Source organism: Perognathus longimembris, chromosome 13 (assembly GCF_023159225.1).
Source record: "Perognathus longimembris pacificus isolate PPM17 chromosome 13, ASM2315922v1, whole genome shotgun sequence".
Lineage (NCBI taxonomy): Eukaryota > Metazoa > Chordata > Mammalia > Rodentia > Heteromyidae > Perognathus > Perognathus longimembris.
In genome coordinates this window covers 58,295,305-58,312,133 of record NC_063173.1, presented here as the reverse complement: position 1 = coordinate 58,312,133, position 16,829 = coordinate 58,295,305, and the positions used below count along the sequence as shown (strand labels likewise).

At 61.7% G+C, this 16,829-nt stretch overlaps 1 protein-coding gene across 1 annotated transcript in view; it reads left to right on the top strand.

Annotated features, from left to right (window-relative positions):
* Positions 1-3,247: 3,247 nt before the first annotated feature.
* Ltbp3 (latent transforming growth factor beta binding protein 3) overlaps positions 3,248-16,829 on the top strand; it is an 18,618-nt gene continuing 5,036 nt past the window's right edge. The window contains exons 1-16 of the mRNA XM_048361437.1: positions 3,248-3,264; positions 3,661-3,892; positions 3,969-4,308; positions 4,368-4,922; positions 7,768-8,091; positions 8,223-8,425; positions 8,554-8,659; positions 8,771-8,863; positions 9,019-9,141; positions 9,795-9,953; positions 10,035-10,220; positions 12,567-12,583; positions 12,655-12,727; positions 12,838-12,936; positions 15,594-15,719; positions 16,625-16,756. Of these exons, the coding sequence (XP_048217394.1) occupies positions 3,248-3,264; positions 3,661-3,892; positions 3,969-4,308; positions 4,368-4,922; positions 7,768-8,091; positions 8,223-8,425; positions 8,554-8,659; positions 8,771-8,863; positions 9,019-9,141; positions 9,795-9,953; positions 10,035-10,220; positions 12,567-12,583; positions 12,655-12,727; positions 12,838-12,936; positions 15,594-15,719; positions 16,625-16,756 (2,785 nt within the window). The remainder of the gene's footprint in view (positions 3,265-3,660; positions 3,893-3,968; positions 4,309-4,367; positions 4,923-7,767; positions 8,092-8,222; positions 8,426-8,553; positions 8,660-8,770; positions 8,864-9,018; positions 9,142-9,794; positions 9,954-10,034; positions 10,221-12,566; positions 12,584-12,654; positions 12,728-12,837; positions 12,937-15,593; positions 15,720-16,624; positions 16,757-16,829) is intronic.

Sequence of the window (16,829 nt, the reverse complement as noted above, 5' to 3'; positions counted from 1 at the left end):
GGTGCAGTTCTGAGGGACCAGGCACTGAGCTAAGAGCTTCTCAGGAAGTATCTCACTTTGTGCTCTGTGAGCTGGGTCTGATCTTCATTCCAGTTTGCCAATGAAGGTGTGGGGCAGGTTAGATGTACTGATGGCCGCCGACCTGGGATTGGCAGGACAGGCTCCTCTGGGCCCCGAGTGGTCATTGGCAGACTCCCCCTGCATGTGCAGAACGAGGAGTGGTGAGGGCAGAGGAGCCTTCCAGTCTGACGAGAAGAGTGCTAGTATCCTGGCGCGCGAAGCACGAAGACAGCCTGGGGGTATGGCTCAGTGGCAGAGCCTTGGGTAGCGTGTAGAAAGGCGGCCTTGGATCCAATCCTTAGCGCAGAAAACACCACAGGTAAAAAGAACAAAAATGAGAACAGAAGGTGCCAGTGGCTCACACCTATAATCCTAGCTGAGATCTGAGGATCATAGTTCAAAACCAGCCTGGGCAGGAAAGTCTGTGAGACTGTTATCTCCAATTAACTCCCCCCCCCCCAAACAAAAAAGACAGAAGTGGAGCTGTGGTTCAAGTGGTAGAGGCGGTAGCCTTGAGTCAAAAAGCTCAGGGAGGGCTGGGAATGTGGCTTAGTGGTAAAGTGCTTGCCTAGCATGCATGAAGCCCTGGGCTCGATTCCCCAGCACCACATACACAGAAAAAGCCAGAAGTGGCGCTGTGGCTCAAGTGGTAGAGTGCTAGCCTTGAGCAAAAGAAGCTCAGGGACAGTGCCCAGAGTCCAAGTCCTAGGACTGGCAAGAAAACAAACCCAGGAATAACATGCAAGCCCTGAGTTCAAGTCCCAGGACACACACACCAACACACACACACACACACACACACACCCCAAGTTAAAAAAAGTTCTATTTATCAAGCATGAAGGAGACTCATTTCACGTCTAACCCTCCCTCTCAGCTGCTTGTCGTCTCCCACACTAAGTGGCACATTCGAGGGACCCACTAACTGCCACTTTCAGTACACTTATCTCTGCAAAGAGATGCTTCAGGGCAGAACTGTGCTCTTCAGGCTTCTGTAACTCTGTCCCTGCTCTCTCAACCTAATGAGCAGTGTCTTTCCCTGCCAGTCCCACTGCCAACCCCACCCATAGAGCCTAGAAGCTTCCCAGGGCCCATCAGCGCTCAGAGGAAAGCTGGCACAGGGCTGGCTTGGTTCTGCAGCCCAACACGGCCTCCAGACCCAGACATGACAAGAGTGGACATACATGGAGAGTGGACCAGGCACCATGCACATGGGCCTCAGACGTGCCCATTCCTTGTTCCCGGGGGAAAATGAGCAAACAGAAGCATTTAAAAATTTCCCCAAGGGCTGGGAATGTGGCCTAGTGGTAGAGTGCTTGCCTCGTATACATGAAGCCCTGGGTTGGATTCCCCAGCACCACATATATAGAAAAAGCCAGAAGTGGCGCTGTGGCTCAAGCGGCAGAGTGCTAGCCTTGAGCAAAAAGAAGCCAGGGACAGTGCTCAGGCCCTGAGTCCAAGCCCCAAGACTGGCCAAAAAAAAAAAAAAAACTAGGCAAGCACTCTACCACTAAGCCACATTCCCAGCCCCGCTCCCCCCCCCCCATTTTTATACAAGTCCTGGCACATCTTACCTCTTTTATTACAAATATTATCTTCTGGGCTGGGAATATAGCCTAGTGGTAAAGTGCTCACCTCATATACATGAAGCCCTGGGTTCAATTCCCCAGCACCACATATACAGAAAATGGCCAGAAGGGGCGCTGTGGCTCAAGTGGCAGAGTGCTAGCCTTGAGCAAAAAGGAGCCAGGGACAGTGCTCAAGCCCTGAGTTCAAGCCCCATGGCTGACACACACATAAAAGCCACTCTGGCGTCAAGTGAATGAGACTAGAGGTGACAACGTAGCCATGTGGGGAGCCCTAATAATCTAGAATGACTATGAAGGTCATAGTCTCCTTGAACTTACAGGGGATGGCAGATTTCAGAAGCCCACACACCAGCAGCTGCTTGGGAGTGGAAGGGACCACGTGGGGTGAGGAGACTAGAAACGGTGGGCAGGACCAGGAGCCACGTGTGTTGGACAGTCTCAGTTTACCTTGCTATCCTCCCTGCACCCTCCCGCTGCCTGTGGCTTGCCAGAAGACCCCTCTCCGAGCGCTGCGCCCCAGACCGGGCTGCAGAAGCTACACAGCTCTTCGTCCTACTCCCCCCCCCCCCCGCCCCGGCTGCAGCCCTCTCCCCTCTCCACCCATGGGCCTCTTACTCCTTCCTACACGCTCTTTCTGCACAATCTCTTCTTCGCCAGGTGCCTCAGCATCCTCCTTCAGCCTCTGGCAGAAAGCTGGGGTTTGTTTCTGGAGGTAAGATGTCACAATGTGGCCCAGGACGGCCTCAAACTTCCTTGCTTTTGCCTTCAGAGGTTACAGCTAGCTAAACAGTCCTTTAGTCAGGAACTTTCTGGACTCTGTGACCTAACTCCTCTCCTGCTTCCAATTCCCTACTCGACCCCCCCCCCATACATATATACAGATACATGTATCCCCTCATTTCTTCCCAGCTCTCTACATATACTCTCTCTCCCCCCTCTCCTCTCTCCTCTCTCCACTGGGACTTGACCCCTGCTCTTTCTGTCGCAGCCAGCTCTGCGTGTGAGATGATTCGGCGCGTGTCCATCAGCCCCTGTTGGAGTTAAGAGGTGAAGGACTAGTTGCAGGCAACAGCCTGTCTTGTGGATTTCATGGGTAACAAAACTGGGGCTTGGAGAGATGAAGACTCGCAGCTTCGACTGTGGAACTGCGCTGTGTTCCAAGGTGAGCCACAGTCTGCTCCAGACAGGGCAGGATCGGGTTCAGATGAATGTGAAGGAAAAAATGAGTGGAAAAAGCTAAGCGCCTGGCAGGTGGTAAGCATTCAGTATTATTCCCAGCTTCGGTGTGACCAGAGCCAAGGAGGGGGGGGGGGTGGCTCCCCCTCCTGAGCCCTCCACGATTCCTGCGGGGACTCTGCTTTCTCTACCCTTGCTCCTCCTTGCTTGCCTCCCCTTCCTCCTCTCCCCAGCCTCAGCTGGGGCCTGGCGGGCTTCTCCCGGGCCATAACATTATTTTCTCCCCACAATCCAGCCTCCATCTCTATCCCGGGCTGTACTCAATAGGGCCACAGGCACTGAGAAAATTCCACAAGAGCTCAACAAAGGGTCTCCCCTAACCCTCCCACCCCCCACCCCCAAAGCTAACCAAACAAGGAACCGCCATGAGCTCCTGGGACAGGTGCGCCTGAAGGTAAGCCCAAACCCCTTCCCCATCAGATTGCCCACCCCTGGATTCTTCCAGAAGGTTTGGTTCCACCCTGGCTTGGCATGATCCAGACCCATCACCCCGCCCCGCCTCCCCCCCCCCAGCTGACTTGTCTGAATCAGACACTGGATCCTGGGGTCCCCTGGCAGACCCTTCACCGTAGGGCCTGTCCCCCCGGAAAACAAAGTCACCCTCCAAACCGGTGGGCAAGCCTGGCTCCACTCTAGCTTTGACCAACTCCTCACGACCCCTCCTGGTTCTGTGCCCGGGGGAGGGGGGCCCTGCGGTGCCCCCAGGCAGCACCCCCCTCCTCCGGCTGTTAGCCTGGGAAGGGGGCCAGCCCCTGAGCTCAGACCTTGGCCATTCCAGAGTGTCTGAGGCGGCCCGCCAGCCCCGCCGGCCCCGCCAGCCCCGGGGAAGGGGGGGAGGTGGCAGGGTGGGCACCGGGAAGCCCTCCAAATTGGGGGGTTGGGGTGAGGGCAGGCCGGAGCGCCGCTCTTTCGGCGCCTCTTCCGGACCCCACGGGCTTCTTCCTGGGACCTCACTGAACCTTGGCCAAAAGGCTGCGCCTCGGAGGAGAGGAGCCCAGACGGTGGGGGCGGTGAGTCCCCCCCCCCCGGCCCCCCGCCCTCCCGGGCGCCCACCCGGCCTCCGGCGAAGCCCTCCTTCCTCCCCAGCCTCGGGGTCCCGCCGGGACGCGATCGCGCGGCGGCGGACCGGGCCTCGCCGCCCCGCCCGGAGGAATCTGGCGGGCCGGCCCGCGGGTCCCAGGTGAGGGCTCCCTGGAAGGCGCCCAGCGGCGGCCCCGGCGGCCGTGGACACCCGGGGACCCGCGCCCGCCCGAGGCCGCGCCCGCCCGCTCCGCGGGGCAGCCGCGAGGACGCCCCAGCCGGAGGGAGAAAAAGAAAAACAGAAGAAAACAAAACTGCCTCCCTGGCCCGGGGCCAGCGCCCCAGCCCCCCTCGCCGCCGCCGCCGCCGCGCTCCAGCCAGGGAAAACAACTGCTCCCTTCCCGCGGCGCCCGCCCCGCGCGCCCGCCCCGCGCGCCCGCGCCCGCCCCGCGCCCGCCCCGCGCGCCCTGCGTCCCGGCGGCCGCGGCGAGGGGCGCCCAGCGGGCCGGCCGCCCGGCCTTCCGCGCTCGCTCCTCCTCCCCGCCTCCGCGGGCTCCCGACGCCGACCCGGGCCTGGCCGGGACGTGTCCGCGCTCCCCGTCTCCGCCGCGCCGCGGGGTCCCCCCGGGCCCGCTCCCTCCGCTCCTCTCGCGCCTCTCCCGGGCCCCTCGCCCCCCTCTCCCGGGGGGCCCCTCGGGGCTGCCGGCGGCCCGGCCCCGGCCATGCGCGGGGCCGGCGCGGCGGGGCTCCTGGCGCTGCGGCTGCTGCCGCTGCTGCTGCTGCCGCTGCGGCCCGGGCCGGGCGGCGGGGCGGCGGGGGGGCCGGCCGGCGAGCGCGGCGCCGGCGGGGGCGGGGCGCTGGCCCGCGAGCGCTTCAAGGTGGTCTTCGCGCCCGTGATCTGCAAGCGGACCTGCCTCAAGGGCCAGTGCCGCGACAGCTGTCAGCAGGGCTCCAACATGACGCTCATCGGGGAGAACGGCCACAGCACCGACACGCTCACGGGCTCCGGGTTCCGCGTGGGTGAGCGCCGGGGGGGGGGGGGGGCTCCGGCCGGGAAGTGCGGGGCAGCCCGGCGCCGGGACCGGCGGCCGGCATCAGCCTAGTGGGAGTCGGGGCCCTCGGGGACTGCGGGGCTGGGGAGGCTGCAGCCCTCGAGGCCGGGGCCGGGGGCGCCGGGAGGCCTGGGCTGGAGGCTTTGGGTGGGGGCTGGGGCCTAGGCTGGGGTCCGGGAAGGGGGCTGGGTCCTGAGAGGCAGCACACACCCCTGGAGGTGCAGGAAGTCTCCGGAAGGGGGGTAAATATTTTCACAAGAAACAGAAGCCTTTTTAAAAATGTCTAGTGCGGGGCCTGCGGGGAGGAGACACCTGCGTTCTCCCGGGGGAGGAGCTGGGTCAGAGAGAGGAAGGCGTCGAGGCCCAAGAAGTAGGGTGCAGGCCTGGAGCTGGGGCTGTTTCGGGTCACCAGTGCCCCCTCATCTCCTGCCTCCCAGTGAGCTCCCGCGGGGCCCTGTGGGCCAGGCTGGGGGGGGGGTGTCCCAGTAGTAATTACGCTGTTGGACAGGGTAATTAGGCCGAGCCCAGGATGGCACCAGCAAAACATCCCTCTCACACATTCCTCACCCGCTGAGGACCGAAGGCGCCCTGCTCCTGGGGTTCACAGCTCTCAGGACAAGGGTGTGTGAGTGTGAGTGTGTCTGTGTGTGAGCGAGCACATGGTGATTAGTCCGTGTCTGTGTTATTGTCTCCGGTCGGTGTCTGCGCTTCCTTCCAGGGGGTGGTGGATGGGAGTGTGTACACAGTGAGTCTGTGTTGGTGTCAGGATGAGCCGGTGTGTGAGAGACGAGATGACTGTGCGTGTGTGCCCAGCCTCCCCGCCCAGCCTCCCCGACCCCCCGGCCGTCCCTGCCCTCTCCGTGTGTGCTGCCCACATCCCCCGGGCTCAGTGCCCAGGCCACAGTGGGCGGATGTCACCAGGAGGTCATCCACGCGGCGATGGCTGACTCACGGGGGGGCAGGAAGGAGCGGATCCTGCCTCCCCCGGCCCTGTGAGGCCCGGCCCCGGGGGCCCGGCTGGCCCAGGATGCTCTTGGGTGGACCCTCATTTAGCCAGGGATGAGGGGAGTCCCTGTGAGGAGGCTGGGGTGTCCAGGGGGTACCGGAGCCGGTGCCGGAACTCAGGGCCTGAGGCTGGGAACGTGCCAGGTGCGCATACCTGAGAGAAAGAGGGTTTCACTCTTGCTCGGTCACCCCTTCCCTCATCCCCCTTCACCGAGCTCAGCTCCAGAGCCGAGGCCCAGCAGGCCCTGGCCGCCAAACACCTTTTTTGTTTCTTTTTGTACTGGACTGGGGCATAAACTCAGGGCCTCATGCTCTCATTTGGTTTTCTTGCTCATGGCTGGCACTCTACCATTGGAGCCACACTTCTCTTCCTAGCTTCTTGCTGGTTAATTGGAGGTAAAAGTTTCATAAACTTTCCTGCCTGGGCTGGCTTTGAACCAAGATCCTCAGATCTCAGCCTCCTGTGTAGCTAGGGTTACAAGCCCAGCACCCAGCTTCCCAACACCCTTTGTAATAGGGAAGACGACTAACCAACCAGGCCAAGCTGCACAGAGGGGGTGTAGCTCAAAGAGAAGGGAGGGGCAGAGCATTGGCTCCTTCTGCGGGGAGAAGATGAGTCCAGGAGGGTCAGGTTTGAACACAGAGATGGGGACAGGACTCTGGGGTGGGGGGAAAGGCAGGACTAGCGCTCATGCCTGTAATCCTAGCTTCTCAGGAGGCTGACATCTGAGGATCACAGTTCAAAGCCAGCCAAGGCAGGAAAGTCTGTGAGACCCTTTATCTCTGATTAACCACCAGAAAACTGGAAGTGGCGCTGTGGCTTCAAGGGGTAGAGCGCTAACCTTGAGCTGTAGAGTTCAGCGACAGCGCCCAGGCCTACAGTTCAAACCCCATGGCCGACTGGTGGGGGGGGGGAATAATACCAAAGAAGGGGCAGAAAGGGATGGAGTGAGAGAAATTTCTGGGTGGTACAGAGCCTTGAATATCCAGGAAAGAGATGGAGGCATGACAAATCCAAGTCCTTGAGTTCAAGCCTCAGAACTGGGGAAGAAAAAAACAAAAAGGTCCTCTCCTATGTCCAGCGAAGGATGGAAATGGTGAGCGGGGATTGTGCAGTGTCAGAGCTCTGCCTGCGGCGGGCATCTCTAGGGATGCTGGGATTGTGGCCTGGCAGGAGAAAGACCGGAAGCCAGGGAGGGTCTGGGCATCCTGACCAGACCGAGAGGAGGGAAGAGGCCCGGGGCAGAGGAGAGGCCGGGGCAGAGCGTTTCAGGACATGGCAGGAGCTGTTGACCGGAGGAGCCTCTGTAAATGGGGCCTGAGGCTGGGTTCCGCGTGTCTGAGCAAGCGGGGGTTCCCAGTGGTGACCCCGGGTGGAGAGCTGTTGATTTTGGACAGTGTGAGGGAGAAAGTTCTGGAAGGGTCAGACACCACGGCTGTGTCCATTGGCAGTAGTGTGAGCCCAGGCGGGCTGGGGTGTGGGCAAAGGGCTGAGGGGAGAGGGCTGTGGACTACATTAGGAGAAACAGTGGAGGGGTCAGGGAGAAGCCATCCCCAGGAGAGGCGGCCATCACCACGGACTGCGAGGCGCCCTGAGCAGCGTGGGCCCCGCTGGCCCGGGCGCGGGCGCAGCCCGCAGACCCACGGCGCCCCGAGCGGGGACCTGAGCGGGGCGCCGCGGCCGCCTGCGGTGTCGGGGAGACCTCGGGAGGGCAGAGTCCGCTCAGGGGATGTGCCCCACGCGGGCTTCCGGCGGAGAGCGGGGCCGGCGCGGGTGGGCCGGGTCCTGACCCCGCTCTCCTCCCCAGTGGTCTGCCCTCTGCCCTGCGTGAACGGCGGCCAGTGCTCCTCCCGAAACCAGTGCCTGTGTCCTCCGGACTTCACGGGCCGCTTCTGCCAGGTGCCCGCTGGAGGAGGCGCGGCCGCGGGCACCCTCGGCTCGGGCCCCGGGCTGGGCCGGGCCGGGCTCCTGTCCACAGGTGCACTGGCTCCGGAGGGGGACTCCGCGGCCAGCAAGCACGCCATTTACGCGGTGCAGGTGATTGCGGACCCTCCCGGACAGGGGGACGGGCCCCCGGCCCAGCACGCTGCCTTCCTGGTGCCCCTGGGGCCGGGACAGATCTCCGCAGAAGGTATCAGCCCACGGGGCAATCCCGGGATGCCCACCGACGGGGGGAGGGGGGCGGGCAAGAGGGGGGGCCCCTTGGTGACCCTGGGCCCCTGGGACGGAGCAGCCCTGAGGCCGCTGCGCCCCGCCCCCCAGTGCCGGCCCCGCCCCCCGTGGTGAACGTGCGGGTCCACCACCCGCCCGAGGCCTCGGTCCAGGTGCACCGCATCGAGGGGCCCAACGCCGAGGGCCCCGCGCCCGCCCAGCACCTGCTGCCCCACCCCAAGCCCCCACACCCGCGGCCACCTACCCAGAAGCCCCTGGGCCGGTGCTTCCAGGACACGCTGCCCAAGCAGCCGGTGAGTGAGCCCAGCGCCCAGGGCCAGAGCCCAGGCGGCGCTGAAGGCCCGGGCCTGGCACGGGGGCCGCGAGGCCGCTGAGCGGGGCCGGGCGCCGCGGGTGACCCCGTCCACGCCTCTCCCGGCAGTGTGGCAGCAACCCCCTGCCAGGCCTCACCAAGCAGGAAGACTGCTGCGGGAGCATCGGCACGGCCTGGGGTCAGAGCAAGTGCCACAAGTGTCCCCAGCTGCAGTGTGAGTGCCTGGGCCTGGCGGATCCCCCGTCCACCTCCTCTCCCCCCTCTGCCCTCTCGCGCGCCCTCGGCGCCCCCCCCCACCCCGTGCCATGCTGTCCTCTCTCTGCAGACACCGGGGTGCAGAAGCCGGGACCTGTGCGTGGGGAGCTGGGTGCCGACTGTCCCCAGGGCTACAAGAGGCTCAACAGCACCCACTGCCAGGGTACGGCCAGCAGGAGTCGGTGACAGCGGAACCGCCCCGCGGGGCGGGAGGGGGCCCGAGGCTGGGCTGGGGGAGACACGGGGGTTCCTGCAGCAGGCGGGCTGCCGTCACTCCATGGCCCCCGAGCAGAGGGACCGAGCTCTCCCTTCCCACAGATGTGAACGAGTGCGTGATGCCCGGCGTGTGTCGCCACGGTGACTGCCTCAACAGCCCCGGCTCTTACCGCTGCGTCTGCCCACCCGGCCACAGCCTGGGCCCCTCCCGCACACAGTGCATCGGTGAGCGGAGAGGGGAAGGGGCGGGGGGGGGGGGGCGCGGAGGCCAGGCTCGGGCCGCAGGAGTCAGAGCAAGGCGGGCGCTGGTGGCTCCCGACGGTCAGCTACTCAGGAAGCTGAGGTCTGAGGGGCGCAGTTCAAAAGCAGAGTTAGGACACTCTCCATCTGCAATTAACTACCAGAAAGCCAGGAGTGGAATTGTGGCTCAAGAGTGCTTTGCTCTGAGGGGGGGAAAAAAAGCTCAGGGACAGCAGTCTGAGTTCCAGCCCCAGGATCAGCACCAAACAAATAAAGTCAGAATGAAGTCCCGGGTTGGCGGCAGGAAGCTAAGGCTCCGAGCGGGTAGGAGCCGGGAGCGGTGGCGCCGGGACCCCGTGAGAACTGAGACGGCGGTCACGGGGGGGGGGGGGGGGGGGGGGGTCGGGGCGGTCACGGGGGGGGGGGGGGTCGGGGCGGTCACGGGGTCGGGGCGTATATAAAGTCAGGTCCCTCACCTGTAGAAGGAGGGGCGGAGCTCAGAGGGGGAAGAATCTGGGGATCCGCCCTCCCTCCCCCCTCCCCCCGGGGGAGCTGGAGAAGCAAGGCCTGGCGCAGCGGGGTGGAGGGGTGAGCGGCGTTGACGGCGACGACGTGATCATGCCCTCGGCCCCCCGCAGCGGACAAGCCAGAGGAGAAGAGCCTGTGTTTCCGCATGGTGAGCCCCGAGCACCAGTGCCAGCACCCCCTGATCACCCGCCTCACCCGCCAGCTCTGCTGCTGCAGCGTGGGCAAGGCCTGGGGCGCACGGTGCCAGCGCTGCCCCGCGGACGGCACTGGTGAGGAGGCCACACGGAGGGCCCGCGTGGGGGTGGGGGGGCCGGCCGGAACCGGTCCAGACGCTCAGCTCTGTGTTGCAGCCGCCTTCAAGGAGATCTGCCCCGCTGGGAAGGGCTACCACATCCTCACCTCCCACCAGACGCTCACCATCCAGGGGGAGAGTGACTTTTCTCTGTTCCTGCATCCAGATGGACCACCCAAACCCCAGCAGCCCCCCGAAAGCCCCAGCCGGGCCCCATCCCCTGAGGACACAGAGGAAGAGAAAGGTCTGCTCCGATTCCATGACCCCCAACCCACAGATATGACTTCACATTTCACACCCTAAACCCCACGGGTATGACTTCACATTTAACGCCCTAAAACCCACCAATATGACTTCACATGTAATGTCCTAAAACCCACGGATATGGGCTGGGAATATGGCCTAGTGGTAGAGTGCTTGCCTCATATACATGAAGCCCTGGGTTCAATTCCACAACACCACATGTATAGGAAAAGCCGGAAGTGGTGCTGTGGCTCAAGTGGTAGAGTGCTAGCCTTGAGCAAAAAGAAGCCAGGGACAGCGCTCAGGCCCTGAGTCCTAAGTCCCAGGACTGGCAAAAACAAAAACCCACAGATATGACTTCACATTTAATGCTCTAAAACCCACGGACATGACTTCACATTTGACTCTCTAACTTTAATTTTTGGTGGTACTGGTATTTGAACTTAGAGTTCCACTCTCTTGCTTGGCAGGCACTCTACCGCTTGAGCTACACTCCTAGTCCTTTTACTTTAGCTGTCTTTCAGATCCAGTCTGGAGCTTTTGTCTGAGAGCCAGTCTCAGACCTTGATCCTTCTATGCCCACCTTCTTTTTTTCTTTTTGGTCCAAGACTGGAACTCAAACTCAGTGCCTGACACTTTAGCTCATTGGCTAGTGCTCTACCAACTGGGTCACACCTCCAACCCCTATGCCTGCCTTGTAAATAGCTGTGGTTACTATTCTCTACCACACTTCTGGCCCAGGATTCTCTACTCTCAATCTAACCACTGACATGCGCACACACACACACTTACCAGGCCTGATCCTCGGACCCCTGACCCAGAATTTTTTTTGGCAGTATGAGATTTAACTCAGCGCCTCATGCTTCCTAGGCAGGTGTTCTAACACTGAGTGAGCCATGCCTTCAGCCCTCTTGACCCCAAAATATTTTAACTACCTTAACTTTGTTGTTTTTTTTTTATTTTTGTTTTTGCCTTTGTGCCACTTCTTGGACTTTAACTCAAGGCCTTGGTGATGTCCCTAAACTTCTTTGGCTCAAAGCTAGTGCTCTAACACTTGAGCCACAGCACCACTTCTGGCATTTTCTGAGTCGTTTATTAGACCTAAGAGTCTCACAGACTTTCCTGTCTGGGCTAGCTTCAAATTGTGATCCTCAGATCTCAGCCTCCTGAGTTGCTAGGATTACAGGCATGAGACACTAGTGCCCAGTTTGCCTTGCCTTGCCTTTCTTCCTCCCTCCCCTCCCTCCCTCCCTCTCTCTCTCCCTCCCTCCCTCCCTCCTTCCCTCTCTCCCTCCCTTCCTTCCTTCCTTTCCTTCCTTTTGGTTGGTCATGGGGCCTGAACTCTGGGCCTGGGCATCCTTGAGTTCTTTTGCTCAAGGCTAGCGCTCTACCACACTGAGCCACAGTGCCACTTAACTGCCTAATCTTCATTCTGTAACTCCAGGATCTTGCTTAACCAGACCTAGCCTTTGATCATTACGCAAACACACCTAATCCAGGAATCTATTCCCCGACAGTTAACCTGGGGATATGATTTTTTTTGGCCAGTCCTGGGGCTTGGACTCAGGGCCTGAGCACTGTCCCAGGCTTCCTTTTTTTTTAAATTTAATTTATTTATTAATTGAACACAAATTTTTTTGACAAGGTGTTGTGCAAAAAGGGTACCGTTACATAGTAGGGCAGTGTGTACATTTCTTGTGATATCTTATGCCCTGTTTTTCTTTCCCTTCTCTAGGTCAGGTAGACATATATACAATATACAATGTATCAAGAAAGTATACAGTAGCCACGTTGCCAAGCCTGGCTTCCTTTTTGCTCAAGGCTAGCACTCTGCCACTTGAGCCACAGCGCCACTTCTGGCCGTTTTCTAGATATGTGGTGCTGGAGAATCGAACCCAGGGCTTCATGTATACGAGGCGAGCTCTCTTGCCACTAGGCCATATTCCCAGCCCTGGGGATATGATTTTTGAACTCTTAAAGACCTACCATAGCCACACACAGGCTCACTTGTAATCCTAGCTACTCGGGAGTCTGAGATCTGAGGATCTCAGTTGGAAGCCAGCCAGCCTGGGCAGACAAATCTGAGAGAATCTTATCCCCAGTTCACCAGCAAAAAGCTGAAGTAGAGCTATGGCTCAAGTAATAGAGCACCAGTCTTAAGGAAAAAAGCCAAGCAAGAGTGCACTGCTTGAGAATTCAAACCCCGATACCAGTGTGTGTGCACGTGCACACACACACACACACACACACACACGAGACCCGCCCTAATTCACACCCAGTTGCTGATCCCAGGCCTGATCTCTTCTCCCACCTCAGCTTTTAATACCTCCATCTTCTTCCTTTCTAGGGGTGACCACGGACGCAGTGAGTAGGAGCACCCAGGTGGGAGGGGTGGAGGTGGAGGGGGGCGGGGCTCACGCTGCTGTCACCCACAGCCGGCGAGCGAGGAGCGGTCCGTGCCACAGAGCCACACCACCGCCACCACCTCTCCAGCGCGGCCCTTCCCGGGTGAGCTGGGGATCAAGTCCCTGGGAAGTGGGGGGACCTTTGGAGTGGGGTGGGGGACGGGACTTCAGTCACCCTTGGCCCTCTGAGGAGCTCGTGTGGCTGCCCTGCAGAGTTGCTCTCCCGCCCCTCGCCGCCCACCCTGCACCGCTTCCTGCCGGACCTGCCTCCTTCCCGAAGCGCCGTGGAGATGGCCCCTACCCAGGTCACAGGTGAGGCCGCCCGGGGGCTGCTTCCCTAACACCTAGGAGGCCGCACCCCCAGCTCGTTTCTCCTCCTGGTGCTGCCCTCCCTCATTCTCTCCCGCCAGCATGCTAACGCTTGCCAGCGCTGGGCGGCGAACGGCCCAGGTCCCACCCCTACCCTCAGACGAGCCGCGCGTGGGGCCGTCGTGGGGCTGCCGGCCTAATCCAAGGGCACTCATGAACTCAGCTCGGACTTGTTGAGCACCTATTTTACATGCCACGTTCTGGTGAGACGCTGGCGTTCGTATAGTACACAAAACAGACAGAAAAGAAATCCCTGTCCTTGCAGAACAGACCAAAAAAAAAAACACAAAACAGATAAGGAAACATCTAACCCATCTCATAAACCCAGTGACCCACGCACATCTGGCCCATCTCACAAACCCACGGTCGCCCACACATGCTGCAGAGATGAGGGGGTTAACTAAGGTTCACTAGAAAGGAAACCGCCACATGGTCCGGGCAGAAAGGAGTTTATTGGGGGAGAGCAAACTGCCAGCCCACACCAGATGGAGGTGTGGGGAGACAGGGGAAGGAAGAAGGGAAAAAGAGGGCGAGAGAGAGTCAGAATAGGAAAGAGAGCGGGACTCATGTTGAGCCGGGTTGTATAGGGAAAGGTGGGAGGTGTGGCCAGGGGGGTCGGATGTGACCCCAGAGGAGGGGAGGTAATGGCCTCCAGGTGTCCAGTTACCTAGGTAACTCAGGTACTGGGCTCAGATTTAAACAGGGGCATCTGCATGGAGCCCTCCCGGGGGTGGACTTTACAGTTAACTAAATCAGAGAATAAGTAAAAATCTAGTATGTTTCAAATGTTTTGAAAGAACAAGCCAAAGAAAAAGGAACTCTGCAGGTTGTGATGATACAGAGGCTGGCAAGCAGAGAAAGCTTTCTGTATAAGACTGTGAAGATTGTTACAAATGTAAGAGGAGGGGCTGGGAATGTGGCCTAGTGGTAAGAGTGCTCGCCTCGTATACAGGAAGCCCTAGGTTCGATTCCTCAGCACCACGTATATAGAAAAAGCCGGGAGTGGAGCTGTGGCTCAAGTTGGCAGAGTGCTAGCCTTGAGCAAAAGAAGCCAGAGACAGTGCTCAGGCCCTGAGTCCAAGCCCCAGGACTGGCAAAAAAAAAAAAAAAAGTAAGAGGAGCCAGGCACTGGTGGATCATACCTGTAATCCTAGCTACTCCGGAGGCTAAGAATTACCAGTTCAAAGCCAGCCTGGGCAGGAAATTCCATGAGGCTTTTATCTCCAGTTTACCACCAAAAAGCCAAAAATGGAGCTGTGACTCAAGTGGCAGAGCACTAACCTTGAGTGAAAAAGTTGAGAGACAGCACTCTGGCCTTGAGTTCAAGCCTGAGTACTGGCACAAAAGAAGGAAGATGGGGGCGCAGGGGGAGGGGAGGAGGAGGTGGAGATGGAGGAGGAGGAGGAGGAGGGGGAGGGGGAGGGGGAGGGGGAGGGGGAGGAGGAGGACGGTGCGGAAGGGAGAGGCATGCAGGTTTCAGAGAGGAACATTCCAGGAGGGAGGTCAGTTTGGGCGAAGGCATAGAAGTATGAATCACCGGTGGAGGAGGGAGAAACTACACTAAGATTCATGTTTCTGGACAAGAAGCAGGCAGAGGTTTGCTGCCAGAGGCTATGGGAAGTGAGAAAGCTCCTTAACAACAGCTCAGACTGAGCAAACCTCTCTTAACATAACCCCCCCCCCAAAGAAAAACACCCAAAACCTCACACCCGTAACCCTACCTACTTAGGAGGCTGAGATTTGAGGACTGCAGTTTGAAGCCAGCCTGGGGAGAAAAGATTCTTATTCTCCAATAACCAAAGCCAAAGCTGTGGCTCAAGTGGTAGAGTATCATTAGCCTTGAATGATAAGGTCGAGAGCCAGAGCCCTAAATTCAAGACCCAGTACACACACACACTCAACCTTCCCATACTCTGAAGTGAGCATTGCTTGCCCCAGTTTCCAGATGAGCAAACTGAAGGCGCGAGAGGCTTAGTAACTCACCCAACAACACACAGCAGCGCCCGACCCAAACCTCAGATCCACTGGGCTCCAAAGCCGCAAGAGAGCTGCCAGCCTGACAGACCCCTGAGCCTAGATGAGCTCCTGGGCGTAGGTGGAAGGCGGCTGCCCTGGGGCTCGTGGGGGGGGGGGGGGACAGGGCACGCTGCGCCCGTGTTCAGGAAGCCCTTGGAGAGGTGGCACCTTCCAGGCAGAAAACTGCTGTGTCCATTTGGGGTGGAGCAGAATTCAGCCCTATTCTCCACTGCATCTGACACCGGGTGAATAGCTGTTGTGCAAGTTGGGGCTCCGGGGACCCCGGCTTCTGCCAGCCTTTGGAGGGGAGGTAGTCAGCCACTCCTGTCCCCGGGATAACAGCGTTGAAGTGACTGTGGCTGAAGCTTGGGGTTGAAGGTGGGAGGCCACTGGAGCCTGGGGTGTTGGGAAGGCTTGGGGGCTGGGGGGACACACGAGGGGACGGTGACTCGGAGTGTTCCTGCATGCGGATTGCATTGCGGGCCCGGGGGGGGGGCGTGAGGTCGCCTGGCGGGGCCCGCCGGGTGTCCGGGTGTGCAGGGCGGGGGGGAGCGCGCCTGCCGACCGGCCCTGCCCGGCCACAGAGACGGACGAGTGCCGGCTGAACCAGAACATCTGCGGGCACGGCGAGTGCATCCCGGGCCCCTCCGACTACTCCTGCCACTGCCACCCGGGCTACCGCTCGCACCCTCAGCACCGCTACTGCGTGGGTGAGTGGGGGCCGCGGGCGGGGCGGAGGAACCCCGGCTCACACGGCGTGGGGGGGCGGGGCGGAGGACCCCGGCTCACGCGGCGTGGGTGAGGGGGGCGGGGGCGGAGGACCCCGGCTCACGCGGCGTGGGTGAGGGGGCGGGGCGGAGGACCCCGGCTCACGCGGCGTGGGTGAGGGGGGCGGGGCGGAGGACCCCGGCTCACGCGGCGTGGGTGAGGGGGGCGGGGCGGAGGACCCCGGCTCACGCGGCGTGGGTGAGGGGGCGGGGCGGAGGACCCCGGCTCACGCGGCGTGGGTGAGGGGCGGGGCGGAGGACCCCGGCTCACGCGGCGTGGGTGAGGGGGGCGGGGCGGAGGACCCCGGCTCACGCGGCGTGGGTGAGGGGGCGGGGCGGAGGACCCCGGCTCACGCGGCGTGGGTGAGGGGGCGGGGCGGAGGACCCCGGCTCACGCGGCGTGGGTGAGGGGGGCGGGGCGGAGGACCCCGGCTCACGAGGCGTGGGTGAGGGGGCGGAGGACCCCGGCTCACGCGGCGTGGGTGAGGGGGCGGAGGACCCCGGCTCACGCGGCGTGGGTGAGGGGGGCGGGGCGGAGGACCCCGGCTCACGCGGCGTGGGTGAGGGGGCGGGGCGGAGGACCCCGGCTCACGCGGCGTGGGTGAGGGGAGCGGGGGCGGAGGACCCCGGCTCACGCGGCGTGGGTGAGGGGGCGGGGCGGAGGACCCCGGCTCACGCGGCGTGGGTGAGGGGGCGGGGCGGAGGACCCCGGCTCACGCGGCGTGGGTGAGGGGGTCGCTGCGTGTGTGGGGGGGCGGCGTGGGTGAGGGGGTCGCTGCGTGGGTGGGGGGGCGGCGTGGGTGAGGGCGGGGCAGAGCCCCCCCCCTCACGCAGCCCCGGCCTTGCAGACGTGAACGAGTGCGAGGCGGAGCCCTGCGGCCCGGGCCGCGGCATCTGCATGAACACCGGCGGCTCCTACAACTGCCACTGCAACCGCGGCTACCGGCTGCACGTGGGCGCCGGGGGGCGCTCGTGCGTGGGTGAGCCCGCGGGCGTCCCGGGCGGGCCGGTGCGTGGCTCCGCCCCCGAGCCTTCTGGAACACCCGGGTCGCC